The sequence below is a fragment of the Anolis sagrei genome, chromosome 6, assembly GCF_037176765.1.
Source record: "Anolis sagrei isolate rAnoSag1 chromosome 6, rAnoSag1.mat, whole genome shotgun sequence".
In the NCBI taxonomy this organism is placed as follows: Eukaryota; Metazoa; Chordata; class Lepidosauria; order Squamata; family Dactyloidae; genus Anolis; species Anolis sagrei.
This window is the reverse complement of record NC_090026.1, coordinates 79,692,704-79,707,618: the sequence shown is the minus strand read 5'-3', so window position 1 is coordinate 79,707,618 and position 14,915 is coordinate 79,692,704. Positions and strand designations below refer to the sequence as shown.

The 14,915-nt window shown below is 41.8% G+C and overlaps 1 protein-coding gene across 1 annotated transcript in view; it reads left to right on the top strand.

Moving 5' to 3' along the window:
- LOC132778638 (collagen alpha-6(VI) chain-like) overlaps window positions 1-14,915 on the top strand; it is a 123,727-nt gene that overhangs the window by 84,120 nt on the left and 24,692 nt on the right. Inside the window, exons 13-21 of the mRNA XM_067470568.1 lie at window positions 62-115; window positions 229-300; window positions 384-410; window positions 2,170-2,214; window positions 2,301-2,354; window positions 4,233-4,295; window positions 5,075-5,140; window positions 6,676-6,729; window positions 8,696-8,731. Coding sequence (XP_067326669.1) covers window positions 62-115; window positions 229-300; window positions 384-410; window positions 2,170-2,214; window positions 2,301-2,354; window positions 4,233-4,295; window positions 5,075-5,140; window positions 6,676-6,729; window positions 8,696-8,731 — 471 coding nt within the window. The remainder of the gene's footprint in view (window positions 1-61; window positions 116-228; window positions 301-383; window positions 411-2,169; window positions 2,215-2,300; window positions 2,355-4,232; window positions 4,296-5,074; window positions 5,141-6,675; window positions 6,730-8,695; window positions 8,732-14,915) is intronic.

The following is a 14,915-nucleotide window of genomic DNA, read 5'->3' as shown; positions in this document are numbered from 1 at the left end:
ATTGATATATAATAATAATTTCAATAACAAAGTATGAATTATTTATTAATGTTATTTCCAGGGATCTGATGGCCTTGAGGGCAGACAGGGAGATATAGGAGAAGATGGAGAGCCAGTAAGTCATTAACAACTACTTCTTCTCCTTCTCCTTCTCATTCATATTATTTCAACCTTAGTAGGATCCCTCACATAAACGCACACATTGACTCTTTGTCTTTCCCCTTTTAGGGTTCCAGGGGATTTCCTGGAGTACAGGGAATGAAAGGATGTAGGGGAGATTTTGGGCATAAGGGCCAGAAGGTAAGAATATGACTAAACATTCTCTTTTAATCAAGGTTTCTTTTTTAATTTTGTTACTAAATAAGCATTTTTTAATATTTCAGGGCCTGCGAGGACACACAGGGGAAAAGGTACAGTAAATTATTACTCTGTCTACAAAAATTTGATTATTGTATTGCCAGGTCTTTGAAACTATTCTTAGAAAAATAAAAGAATGACCAAAGTGAAGATGAACTACGCATGACATAGAGATGAATGTAACTATTCACCAAATTAAGAATCCCTGAGAAGTTGAGGTGCAATATAGATTAATAGCAAGAAGAAGAACTCAGCCTGTCCCTTACCAACTGTTTCTCTGCTGATGTCCTACAGATGGTTTTTACCACATAATCATCAAAGCGTATGTTTGTTGTAGTCAATATACAGCCAGCCCTCCACATCTGCTTGGATTAGGAATACAAGATTCCCATGAAAGTAAAAAAGAGAACACCTCTGTAGGAATCTTTAGGTTCTCCAACATGACTCTATGGCCAACTTCTGCCAAAAGTTGACTATAGATTGCACTGGAGGACCTAGAGAGATGAACTCTATAGGATTCTCTAGATCATCCAATAGTGATCTCTGAGGGCCTAGAGAGTCCTAAAGACAATGCATTAACCAAATCTGTGAATAACCGAAGCTGCAAATATATATCTGATAATGTGTAGGATAGATTACTAGACATCTGAGTGAGAATATGGCGGAAAGGATTAAGCATTTTCCCCATCTTCATCTTTTGTCTATCTAAATGCATACTCTTTCCAAACCATGACTTTTTCAAAATGAAACTTTGGGTTCTTCCACACTATAGTCAGCCCTCCAGATAAGGAGATTGGATTTTATGAATTTTATTATTATGGTATCTCTAAGGATCTTTAGGTCCTTCAGTGTGACTTTATGGTCATCATCCTCTGAAGTTGACTATAGAGTTATGCTGGAGAACCTAGAGGATTTATAGAGAGAATACCTTTCTAGGTCATCCAGCTCAACTCTATCTGGTGGAAGTTGACCACACTGTCACACTAGAGGACCTAGTCTGTCAAATAAAAAAAAACCAGTTTTTTTTTTCATTTTAGCAGGGAACCTGTGCTCTTAACTACACTACATGTGAAAAGCTGACTGTACACAGTGATATAGATACGAATTTAACTGTCTCATAGGTATATTTCATGTAATTTTGGGATTTGCGAAACATAAAGTGTACTCCAGGTACAACAATTGCATAAGACCCCTTTTTATATGTGTAATTCAGAGTTTGTTCTGCTGTCCTTAACATTTATTTATTTATTTACCCTATTTATACCCCGCCTTTCTTTCCCCCAAGGGGGACTGAAGGCAGCTTTCATATGGCAATTATTCAATGCCTTAAACGCATATAACATTAAGCCTAAAATTTAAAATTACATTCAATATTAAAAATTATTTAAAATAAAATAATATTATTTAACATTAATATTATTTGTCCATGAATCAGCTAAAAGAAAGAACAATTCCAACCAATTGCAATTAGGTATGGAATATGTGCAAAGTGCTCATTTCAAAATGAAGTATGGGTTAAATCTTATAGTTATGGTCAAGGATTATGAAATCACACAGTTATAAAATTGAAAGAGTTGGAATGAAAAGTGTCAAATATAATTGAGGACAGAATTAACATGAACATTTGGGGGAGCTTATAAAAAGAGAGTTGAAGTCAATTTTGATTGGAGCAGAAAATACTTTAATTTTATAAAAACAATCCAAAAGGTCACAAATCTTATTTAGCTACTCAGTTTCAGACAGATTTTACTGAACTGTTTATATATGATATGATAACAATATACTTTGCATTTTCCGATTTTGTTCTCTCAGGGAGAACATGGAACTGATGGACTTGATGGAATTGATGGAGAAGAGGTAACTTATTTTGCATATATCTGTACATTCCAATACTATCTTTTGAAATGTAGAAAATAATGTCTGCATTTTTCATCTTTTTCTAGGGATCATATGGACAGTCAGGATTCAAAGGAGAAAAGGGTGAACAAGGCCGGATGGTACAACTTTAAGCTGTATTACTGCTTTAGGTTTAACTTCATGAAAAGTTGGGAAATCAAAATATACATGTGGTGAATTTTTTTTTATAAACTCAGTGGAGAGGATAAGCAAATTATGTATCTTTCCTAAAGCACAACTGGAAATATAAGATGTCCATGATTTTAAATTCTAACAGTAGGGTTAGACTGGCTGATAAGATTTTTATAAAATATTTTTCTGAGTAGTATCATAAACTGTGTATTTCATAATTAGATGGAGGAAATTAAACCATTACCCATATTCTACTGTATATTTCACAATAAGAAGGTGAAGGAGGTACAGAAGTCTTCCACAGAAATCTGGAGAACAAAAATAGGGTTTTTAAATGTATGTTTTTTTAAAAAAAATATTGTTGAAGAAATGGGGGGATGTTGACCCTCTAGATGTCATCTTTTGCTAGTTGGCTAGGTCTGCTAGATATCGCCTACCCTTTTACCATTTAACAATTTCTGTGGTTATAAAAGGGATACATTAAATTGTATAACATCTTAATAACTGTTTCTGTACATCACACACTTTACATCTTGATATGTTATGATTTAAGCAATTCATGATAGTTTGTAAAAATATAGTTTTGTAATGTTAAGTATAAAAATCCTTTGTGACCTGGTTTCTTACTGAATCTTAAAGGCAGAAGAATTCATTGACTTCCTCCACATGCCATCTTTCTGTAAATATTTGGGTAATTATTCACAAAATCTGCAAAGGTTTTGCTTTTTCTAATTCGCACACAATGTCAGGAAAAATGAATGCTCCACCACTATTTCAATTGGAATGGGGACTTTCCCAAATATTTTTCTACAGAAAGCATGAAACAACTTTTTTAAATTTTCTAACTTGTTACTTTCTTCCATATTTTTTCAAAATGGTAAAAAAATTCTCATACCAAAAGACCCCCTAAATATATTTTACATATTTTCCCATATTGTTGGCCAACTAGAAACCTCTATATCTCTAATCCCACATTTATTAGAAAGGCAGCAACAGCTTTTGAACCACTTTCAAGAGCAGCCTTTTGTAATGTATACAACAATAGACCTGGAGCCTCTAAAACACCCCACCTAGTCAAATAATCATAAAGCCAGAATTGAAAAGTCAACAACAGATCTCAAGTGTAGACTCTGCAAGGAAGGAGATGAAACAATAGATCACATCCTCAGCTGCTGCAAGAAGATCACACAGATAGACTACAAGCAGAGGCATAACACCGTTGCTCAGATGATTCATTGGAACTTGTGCCACAGATATCATCTGCCTGCGACAAAGCCTGAAAAGGTTACAGAAAATGAACACTCCTCTGGGACTTCCAAATTCAGACTGACAGAGTTTTGGAGCACAATACTCCTAACCTCACAATTGTGTTAAAAAACAAAGTATGGATCATCAATGTTGCAATCCCAGGTAACAGCAGGATTGAACAACTGGAAAAGCTGACACGATATGAGGATTTAAAGATTGAACTGGAAATACTCTGGCACAAGCCTGTAAAGGTGGTCCCAGTGGTGACTGGCACACTGGGTGCAGTGTCTAAAGACCTTGGCCTGCACTTAAACACAATCAATGCTGACAACATTACCGTCTGCCAGTTGCAGAAGGCCACCTTACTGGGATCTGCATGGATTATTCGCCGATACATCACACAGTCCTAGACATTTGGGAAGTGCTCGACGTGTGATCCAATACAACAGCCAGCAAAGTGATCTTGTCTGCTGTAGACTCATCTTGTGTTTCTAATCATAATCATAATCATAATAATAGACATGTCATTAATTTTGAAAACTTTAGAACTAAGATGAATTTGTCTGAGAGATTTTCAAACAGGTAACTTTTCTCTTCAGGGCAACTCAGGACCAAGAGGACCTCCTGGTGATTCTGGGCAGAAAGGCTTCCAAGGAGATCCCGTAAGTCTACTTCAACTCATTAGATCGTATTTTCTAAACTTTATATCAGAGGTCCCCAAACTAAGGCCCATGAACTAGATGCCGCCCTCCAAGGTCATTTACTCAGCCCCTGCTCTAAACTTTAGTTTTAGACAAATTGAAGAGACACAACAACAATCCTAACTAACTTCACTATCTCATCTGCCAAAAGCAGGCCAACACTCCCCATTAAAATACTAGTAAGTTTATGTTGGTTAAAACTGTTCTTCATTTTAAATATTATATTGTTCTTTAATGTTTTGCACTACAAATAAGATATGTACAGTGTGCATAGGAATTTGTTCATTTTTTTTCCAAATGATAGTATCCCCCCCCCCCTCCCCAGCAGTCTGAGGGACCTTGAACTTGTCCTCGGCTTTAAAAAGATTAAAGACCTCTGCTTTATTGCATACAGTCCAGCTGTCCTGATTGGGCCAGGGTACTCCCAATTAAGCCTATGTTGTCCCACTTCTTCAACTGCTGTTAAAATGTCCCTGGGCTCAGTTACACAGGTCAGTTTTTTAGGGTGAGTGCAAAAATACACTCTGTGTCTGACTCACAGCAGTAGCAGCCTTAAACCAATTTGGCCATCATTTTCCTTTCCCTGTTACTGTTGCAGCTCCAGGATAATCACAAAGCTCCCAAAGAGCTTCTGGCCATCTTGGGCACCCCATGCTAACATAAGCAGAAGATTACTAAATCATTTGAATAAGTCTTGCTTTTATTTATAAGGAAGACAGAAACTTCTTTTTGTTTACTAGGGTAATCCTGGAATCGATAATGGCATAAAAGGAGAAGTTGGCCTTGTAGGGCTGCAAGGAAGTCAGGTAAGTATTGCTATTTTCCCCCTTTCTGGCACATTTGTGCTCAAAGATTACATGGTTAATCTGATCAGTGCTGCAACTTGAAATGATGTTATCTATGTTATAATGGGGAATTCGATCCTATTGATGCCAATGGAATTGCTTGCCCTAAGGCTGAAAAATCAGGGCAGGAGCATAGCTCCAGAGACATGGGTTGGGCCACACCACACATTATGATTCCAATGAAAATTGGGGCTCTATAACATCTTTTATCAAATTTTATCAGCATTTTCTTTCTACACAATTAACCATATATATGGTTGTTTTTAAGGCGGGCAAAATGAAACCTCAAAACATCCCCCCCCCCCCCCCGAACAAAAAGAAATGTCCTCTAGTGGGATATGGGTGCATTTTGGCTACATTTTTGACCCTGGGGATCATTTATTGTTCCAGAGAGATCTTTTCCTAAAATGGAAAGTGAGCAGACAGAAATAGTAACTTATGGGTTTTAAAAAAGGGACTAAAATGACCCAGGGAATTTAAAAATTGCCCCCCCTCCCCCCCCCCACACACACACACAGAGGATATTTGGGGGCATTTGAGGACAATAAATTAGCAGAGAGAGGAAGGCATTCAGTAAATCCTAGGAAACTAATTCATCCCACTAGGCTCCCACGGTTGTCCATTCCTAGTCTAACATCATTCCTAGATATCATCCTCGTGTGATCAACATACTCATTATAAAATTGCTTTCTCTGCTGCTGGCTTTTAATCATTTTATTTCCCACATATATATCTTGCATTTTTGTCCCACATGTCAAACATCATTATTCCTCTTACATCTATCTTGATAGTACTGAAACCTGAAATATTCAAAACAATACTTGGTATTCAATTATAACAACAGAACACTGTCTGAAAAAGTAAAATAAAAAAAATCATAAACAAACACAGAGAGAGGCTTGTTTCTGTGCTGAAATATTTTTGACCAGCGAAGCCAGGAGCCTTTCCCACCTCCATTCAGCTAAAGAGATGTTTACTCTTTAGATAAGAGATGAGAAACAAAATCCAGTATGAACTAAGTTTAGAACAAGCATGGCAGGAAAAGGAGGCGAAAACCATAAGCTTTGCAAAAACTTTGTTATGTGGAATTTTGACAGTGCTCTCCTGAATAATTAAATGTTGATTTTTGTTATCTGTGTATTACCAAATAAGCATGAAACAATATACCTATTTTCTTTATATTGAAAGAAGTAATGGTGCTTTGCATGTAACCGATCACAAAGCTTATGTGTCCCCTTGGGGAGATAAGGTATCATCATCATCATCATTATGTGTTAATAAAGGAGAAACAAATGCTATACATGTCTAATCAGGTTTACATGCTTTGGTTATGGAACTGTTGAGGATGACCTCCCAGTTTAACCCCATGCTGCAGATTGTCTAATAAAAGCTGTTGAGTGACTTCCTACCTTGGTCTGTGTGTGTGTGTGCGCATGCGCATGCATGTTTTAACACCAGATTGGTGACAACAATACTGTTAAATTCTCTATCCACAGGGAGAAAGAGGAATCAAAGGTTCACCAGGTGTGGCAGGATCAAGAGGAAACAAAGTAAGAACTAATGATGAAGACTAACTATATATGATAAATATTGCAAAAACATACTTTTATAACTTTAGAGTATATATTCATTATTTTTCCCCCAATGATTGCCTAGCCCAAAAAAGTATTGGTAGCTTAGTGGCAAGTGTTATTTAATAGATGCAATAGGAGCCAGATTAAAACATTCAGTTTTGTAAAACAAACAAACAAACAAAAAAACCCCACAACATTTAGCATGATGAACCTTGTCTGAGCATTCCTTTTTTAATGTGGTTCAGCCAAAATCGTTTTCTTAAAACATCTGCTGAAGATTGGGAAGGACCATGATTATCACTTTCTTCTTTGCTACAACAAAATACCATTTAAACTCGAAGATAAGTCAAGTTTTTCAGCCCTTTTTTTGAGCTGAAAAAGCCTCCCTTGACTTATAAAGGGGTCACGCCTGGGCAGCGGAACCTGGAGGCCATTGCTTGTAATATATGATATATTTCTCTCTCCTCTTATTTCCCTTAACAGTGTGTTTCCTTTTCCAGTCAAAAAGGAGGGAAGGAGGAAAAGGAGATATATTTCATGACCTCCTTGTTTGTATGGCTCTCTTTCAAACCCACCAAATTTCCTGGCTTTTTTTGTGTATCTAAATATATTAACTTTATATGTGATATATAGGGCTTGCAAATATTGCAGGAAGGAAATCAATATATAGAGAGGATTTGCAAATATTTCAGAGGGAAATGCATATGTGAAATTAGTATATATAATTATAGATCCATATCTAGCTCTGCATAGTTTATATAGACATTGAATGTTTGCCTGTTATTATGTTGGAAACCGGCTTGACTCCCCATGGGAGATAGGGTGGGATACAAATGAAGTTTATTATTATTATTATTATTATTATTATTATTATTAAGTTATTGTTGATACCATATTTTTGTTGATCCTACTTTTCCACTAACAGAGCTAGTTTACTATTTTTCTTTGAAATATGGTAAATATTCAAAAACGTTTAATCTACTGATGCCTCAATTAATGTAATTTTATTGGCATCTATTTTTATTTGAAATTTACCAATATCTGCTGCATTCCCCACCCTCAGCTTATACTCGAGTCAATACTTTTTCCTAGTTTTTGGGTTGGCTTATACTATAGTATATATGGTAGTTCTTGGTGGCTAGAAGTGGAAAAGCAATGTGAAATATTCCAGTGTTTAACTTTATTAAGTTCTAGAAGAGTTGATGGGAGCTATTGTCCTTTCTGTTGTTTTTGAACTATAAGATATTCTATTCAATTAAAATTTATTTCAGTACAGGCTCTATATTCACTGAGATTAACAAAAATAGTGAATAAAAACTGCTGTTTTAAAAATGAGAGAACATATTTCTAGGAATCTCTAGATCCTCTATCATAACTCTATAGTTGGTCAGCTTCTGGTGGAAGCTAACCATAGTCACAATGAAGGGCCTGGAGATTTTAAACAAATCTATGAATAATAAAATCCACAAAACTCTAACCTGCAAATGTGGAGGATATATTAGTCATAGGCAACAAAAAATATACAGTAGGTTGGTTGGTTGGTTGTATTTCTCTTTCGGCTCTCAGACCACATCTTTTCCAAGGCAATGATTGGCAGAAAAACTGCTCTGTTGTGCATTTGTATGGAGATTAGAACATTTCCATACAATCTCCACTATCCACATGTTCCATTAACATAAACAAAGCCAAAGCAAACAAAACCAATAAATTAAAGGGAGAATTTTTGTATCAGACTTTTTTAAAAAAAGACAAGTGGCTGTTACATTGGTGTGTTGTATAAAACTCTTCAAGTGACAAGGTTATATAATGCCATTCTTACTTTCTATGGATTCTACAATCCAATGTGACTTTGGAAAACTAGCATGTTCTGATCTAGTGCATGAGTGTTAAACATGTCATTTAAAGTTAGATCCTATAGATAACTAGCATTCCTTTGTTTCAGGGATCAGATGGAAGAAGAGGACCTCCAGGAGAACCAGTATGTTTATCTTAATTTGATAAGTTTAGTATGAGGCATTCTATGTTGAAATACGTGACCTTCCATTACCCCAGAAACAGCAAGAAGCAAGTAGTAAGAGAGAAAAGTTAAAAAAATAAAAAGGTGACATTTCTATTTATTTATATTTATTTATTTTATTTATACGCTTGTATACCGCTAATATCTCAGCCTAAGTCGGCGACTCATTGCGGTTTACAACAATAAAAAACAGTATTCAATTTAAAACATAAAACACATATACAATACAAATTATTGGGCCACCAATAATAATCCCAAGCATCTCGTAACTAGAATCACAATCCAAAATTCGTCGTCCATGATTACCAGTCCTTTAGTCATCAAAATTCGTTGCAACGGATTAACCGAATGCTTGTTTAAACATCCATGTCTTCAATCTCTTCCGAAACACCATCAGCGTGGAGGCTGATCGTACCTCTATAGGGAGGGTGTTCCAAAGCCGAGGAGCCACCACAGAGAAGGCCCTGTCTCTTGTTCCAGCCAGCCGCACTTGTGAAGCCGTCGGGCTAGAGAGCAGGGACTCTCCAGAAGATCTTAGGGTCCTGGTGGGCTGATAGGCTGAGATACGTTCGGATAGATAAGTTGGGCCAGAACCGTTTAGGGCTTTAAAGGCCAACGCCAGCACTTTGAATTGAGCCCAGTAGCATATCGGCAGCCAGTGGAGCTGGTGCAGCAGAGGAGTTGTGTGCTCCCTGCGCCCCACTCCTGTTAGTATCATGGCTGCCGCCCGTTGGACTAATTGGAGCTTCCGGGCTGTCTTCAAAGGCAACCCCACGTAGAGAGCGTTGCAGTAGTCGAGGCGGGATGTAACCAGAGCTTGGACTACTGTGGCTAAGTCAGACTTCCCAAGGTACGGTCGCAGTTGGCGCACAAGTTTTAACTGTGCGAATGCTCCCCTGGTCACCGCCGAAACCTGGGGTTCCAGGCTCAGCGATGAGTCCAGGATCACACCCAAACTGCGAACCTGCGTCTTCAGGGGGAGTGCGACCCTGTCTAACACAGGCTGTAACCCTATACCCTGTTCGGCCTTGCGACTAACCAGGAGTACCTCTGTCTTGTCTGGATTGAATTTCAATTTGTTCGCCCCCATCCAGACCGTCACAGTGGCCAAGCACCGGTTCAGGACCTCGACAGCCTCCTTAGTAGCAGGTGGAAAGGAGTGACAGAGTTGGACATCATCTGCGTACAGATGACATCGCACTCCGAAACTCCGGATGATCTCACCCAGCGGCTTCATGTAGATGTTAAACAACATGGGAGACAGTATTGAACCCTGAGGAACCCCACAAGACAAAGGTTGTGGGGTTGAACAGGAGTCTCCCAGTAACACCTTCTGAGACCGACCCTCGAGGAATGAGCGAAGCCACTGCAAAACAGTACCTCCAAGACCCATCCCCGCGAGGCGTCCCAGAAGGATACCGTGGTCGACGGTATCGAAGGCCGCTGAGAGGTCGAGCAGCACCAACAGGGACACACTCCCCCTGTCGAGCTCCCGACGCAGATCATCCACTAAGGTGACCAAAGCTGTCTCAGTACCATGCCCCGGCCTAAAGCCAGACTGTGCCGGATCCAGATAATCCGTGTCTACCAAAAATGCCTGGAGTTGTGAGGCCACCACACGTTCCATGACTTTGCCCAAAAAGGGGAGATTGGAAACAGGCTGATAGTTGATGAATTGAGTGGGGTCCAGTGATGGTTTCTTCAACAGCGGTTTTATCACAGCTTGCTTTAAGCTGGCTGGAATTTTGCCCTCCCGAAGGGAGGCATTAACCACCACCTTCACCCACTCGGCCAATCCCCCTCTGGCCTCCTTTAGAAGCCAGGATGGGCAGGGGTCTAGGATGCATGTGGTAGCTCTCATTCCTCCAAGCACCTTGTCCACATCCTCGGATTGAACCAATTGAAATGAATCCATCAAAACCGGACAAGCAGATGCTCGTGTTACATCCTCAGATACTGCCGTTAATATGGTATCCAGTCCAGAGCGGATCAAAGCGACTTTGTCTGCGAAGAACCGAGCAAAGGCTTCGCAGCGAGCTGGCGAGTCATCAGGGCACCCATCCTGAGTGGCGGGTTTTAATAGGCCTCTGACAACTCGGAACAGTTCGGCCGGACGGTTCTTTGCAGACGCAATAGTGGCCGCAAAGAAAGTTTTCTTTGCGGCTTTTATTGCCGCGGCATATGCCCTTAAAAAGGACACAAACCGTGTTCGATTTGGCTCGCTCGGATCCAAACGCCACACGCTCTCTAGTTCCCTCTTCTTTCGCTTCAACGCTGCCAGCTCCTCAGTAAACCAAGGGGCTGGTTTAGCTCGGCTACTTGAGAGGGGACATTCTGGGGCGATCGTGTCTATTGCCCTGGTCATCTCCCCATTCCAGAGAGCGACCAGGGCATCAACAGGATCACCAACCGAGGTGGCGGGAAATTCCCCAAGAGCCGTCAGGAATCCATCCAGATCCATAAGCCTCCTGGGGCGGACCAATTTAATGGGTCCTCCACCTCTGCGGAGGTTAGGGGGTGCAGTGAGTCTAAAGCTGACCAGGTGGTGATCGGTCCATGGTAACGGAGAGATGGATAACTCCTCAACACCGCCACCTTCCTCCCATCCCTGGCAAAAAAACCAAGTCCAATGTATGTCCAGCACTGTGGGTGGGGCCAGATACCTGTTGGGACAGCCCCATGGTTGCCATGGTAGACATGAAGTCCTGAGCCGCTCCCGATAAGGCAGTCTCGGCATGGACATTGAAGTCCCCCAGCCCAAGTAGCCGTTGGGACTCCAACGCCAGGTCCGAGACCACCCCCGCTAGCTCAATCAGGGAGTCTGTAGTGCAGCGAGGTGGACGGTACACTAACAGAATCCCTAATCTGTCCCGGTCACCCACCCTCAGGTGGACGCATTCGAAATTTGTTGACTGCGGGATGGGGGCCCTGGTCAGAAGAATGGAATCTCTATAGACCACTGCAACTCCGCCTCCCCGCCCTCCGGATCTCGGTTGGTGCTGCACAGAGAAACCTGGTGGGCAAAGCTGGGTTAAATTTACACCTCCCGCTTCGTCCAACCAGGTCTCTGTGATGCACGCCAGATCTGCCCGTTCGTCCAGGATTAAATCCTGGATGAAAGTTGTTTTACCGTTGACAGATCTGGCGTTCAACAGCACCACTTTCAATTCGGAGGGACCGCCATCCTGGTTACACCGACTTACCATATCAGGAGACCGATTTGGAATTACTAATGTTGTTCGACGTTCCCTAGGTCGAATTAAAGGTCTCCTTTTCCCGTATCTCCCCCTCCCCACCACGACTTCTATGGGGGCTCCCCGGTTAACGGAACCCTCTCCCTCCTCCATGACGCATTCAGTAGCCAAGATATCAGCCCATAATTCATCGTAAACTGTATGGTATGTTATAGTTCCAAAATACCATAGTCCTGCCTTCCGTTCATTTCCTACTCCTATTATATTAAACTCCGGTCTTTCTAATCTACTCCGTTCCCTTTCTCTACCAAGAACAATTAGCAGCAAGATTAATAGATGCCAGGGGAAGGGTGGTGACATGGATAGTAACTATTAACACTGTCAACGGAGTTCTTAAAGTGCAGGAGTTAAAGTGCAGGAGTTCTTAAAGTGCAGATAAATAATTGAATCAGCATACACGATGGTATCAAAATTAAAGTGCAATAGCTTGGTCAGTTAGCTCTAAAGTGCTCAATTAAAGTGCGTCATGGAGGACTGACTTTAATGCTAGACGGTTTAGTCGATTAAAGTGCTGTGGCTCAGTAAGGCTAATATATCACTGAGATAGTGAGTTGAGGTGCTGATAAAGTAAGTGCTAGAGTCACACAAGATATTTGTCCACTGCTTACCAACGGTGCAACAATTAGTTCTTAAACTCTCCGTTCAGTCAGCACAATGGTCAGCACAATCAAGGATTGTGGTCAGCACAGTCAAAAATGAACAGCACAGTCGAAAGAGGTCAACACAGGTGAAGATGGACAGCACAATCAAAAGGGATGGTTCACACAGTTAAAGGAGGTCAACACAGACGGATAACGATGGTCAACACAATCTATCCAAAACTGGAAAACACGAGATGCCAGAAGATGGTAATAATCAGGCCAAAAGGTGGTCAGCACAGTCTTCCGGAGTTGATGGTTACCAACGAGGTGATGGAGTCTTGTGCGATGGCGGCAGATTGAACCCGGGAGGGCGAGGGGAGCTGGAGCGCTGGGCGCCGGCACACCAGAGGTCAGCTCGATGGAAGAGCTCAGCTGAGCGCTAGGCCGGAGGGCGGCAGCTGCTGGGCTGGAGCTGGGATGCCAGGGGAACAGCGGAAAAACAGCAGGAGGCAAGCGCGCACTGACCGGCGCAATGGAAGGCTCCACGATGGCCGCCCAGCACTGCAGGCCCCTCAGGCATGCACCAGAGCCAACGGCGATGAGACACAGGGGCCAAGCTGATGGGCGACCGTGCTCCCGGCGCGCAGGAGGCCAAGGTAGACCGCAGGGAGCCGCCGCGGCAGCCGCGCTGCACTCCAAGATGGCGGCCGCGTCTGGACCCGGGACGGCCACTCAAGCCACCCCAGGGTCCTAGTGCCGCAAGCTGCAGATCTTCCCGGCCCCGAAGGCTCCAGCCGAGCGATCCGCGGCCTAGGCGGGAGCGCACTCGGGCCCGACCAGCAATGAGCCTCACTCCACCTCCGCTCCTCTCTCCTGAGCTGGTAACAGCCTGGTGTCCTGAGGAGCCTGGCGTCCAAGGCTATAGCTGGAACAAGAGAGCCGGCTGGGCCGACCGGAAAAAGCCGGCGCGATTGAGAACCAGCCCTCTGAAGATCAGGCCACCAACCCGCCGGGCAGCCAAGCAGCCAAACAAAGCCTCCACTTCTCCGTCCAACAAAATGATGGTGAGTTATTGGAAACTGGAGACTGGAGGGTATAAGGGGTCCAGAAAGGGTCCAAAGGCGAGGAGGTAAAATGCTTGTTTAGGGCCGACAACAAACCAACAATGGCGGCGGCCCGGTTGTCTTTCTCCTTTTCTCCTTCCCCCGTTTGTTCACCTTCCTTCTCCGACGCCCCCAAACCGAGTCTCCAAGATCACTTTCGTGACCCTGGGCTTGCTGTTTGTACAAGGGGGCGATTTTTAGGAGTCCAGAAGGGGGGATTAAGCCAGATTAAGGTGGATTATAGTCCTCTCTTTCCCCGAGAAGAAGGTTCGCTGCTTACCATGCCGCCATCATACCGAATGCTTACCTGCTTACCATGCCGCTACACCACTATAACATAATCTGAGGACTTTTCCACACACTGAAAAGAAAAATGGGTTCCCTTGGAGCTGAGGAGACCAATATCCACTAATTGCAGTAATGCAAATGTATCTAAATGAACTCAATGTATGCATATAAATACAAATGTCAATAACACATAGGATATGTTACATTCACATTAAATAGAAATAATTTGTTCTTTTCTTGAAAGATGAAAAACATCTTCACATGTGTGGAAGTAATCCTTGTGACTTTACTACAGATGAGTGTCCCTGGGTGGTGTGACCACCTCTAAAACTGTACTCAAAATGATTCAGGACTATGGTCCAGGTCTAAGAAATGCTTGTACAGAATAGAATCAGTGGAATGTTTCCTGATCTTGCTTTTGTGCTCTATGATCCTGAGTCTGACTTCCCTGTTCGATTGACCAATGTATATAAGTGAGCAGGGACATGTGATGGTATATATTACACCTTCAGTGGAACAGGTAGCAAAGTGATTGATTTTGTATTGAGATTTAGTGTGTTGGTTCTGAAAGAACTTAGTTTTTTACTAATTGTTAGCATATAGAGCAATGATGACATGCAAAGTTGCCTACCAGATTGGGTTTAATGATCACTTGCTTTGGGTCTATATCTGAATGGATCAAAATATCCCTGATATTTTGTGTTCTCCTTTGAGCAATGAGGGGAGTCTCTCACAACCCGCTATATCTCTCACCAAAATCCAATACTTTTTCACTGTTTTTATTGTGTGTTTGGAGGCCATACTAGTCTGTTATCCCTAGGCTTGATCTTATCCTCTAGTATAGTAGGTCTAGAGACTTTGGAAACTTTGGTGCTAGCCTTGTGAATAATAATAAAAATGGTCATTTTAACAGCCACTT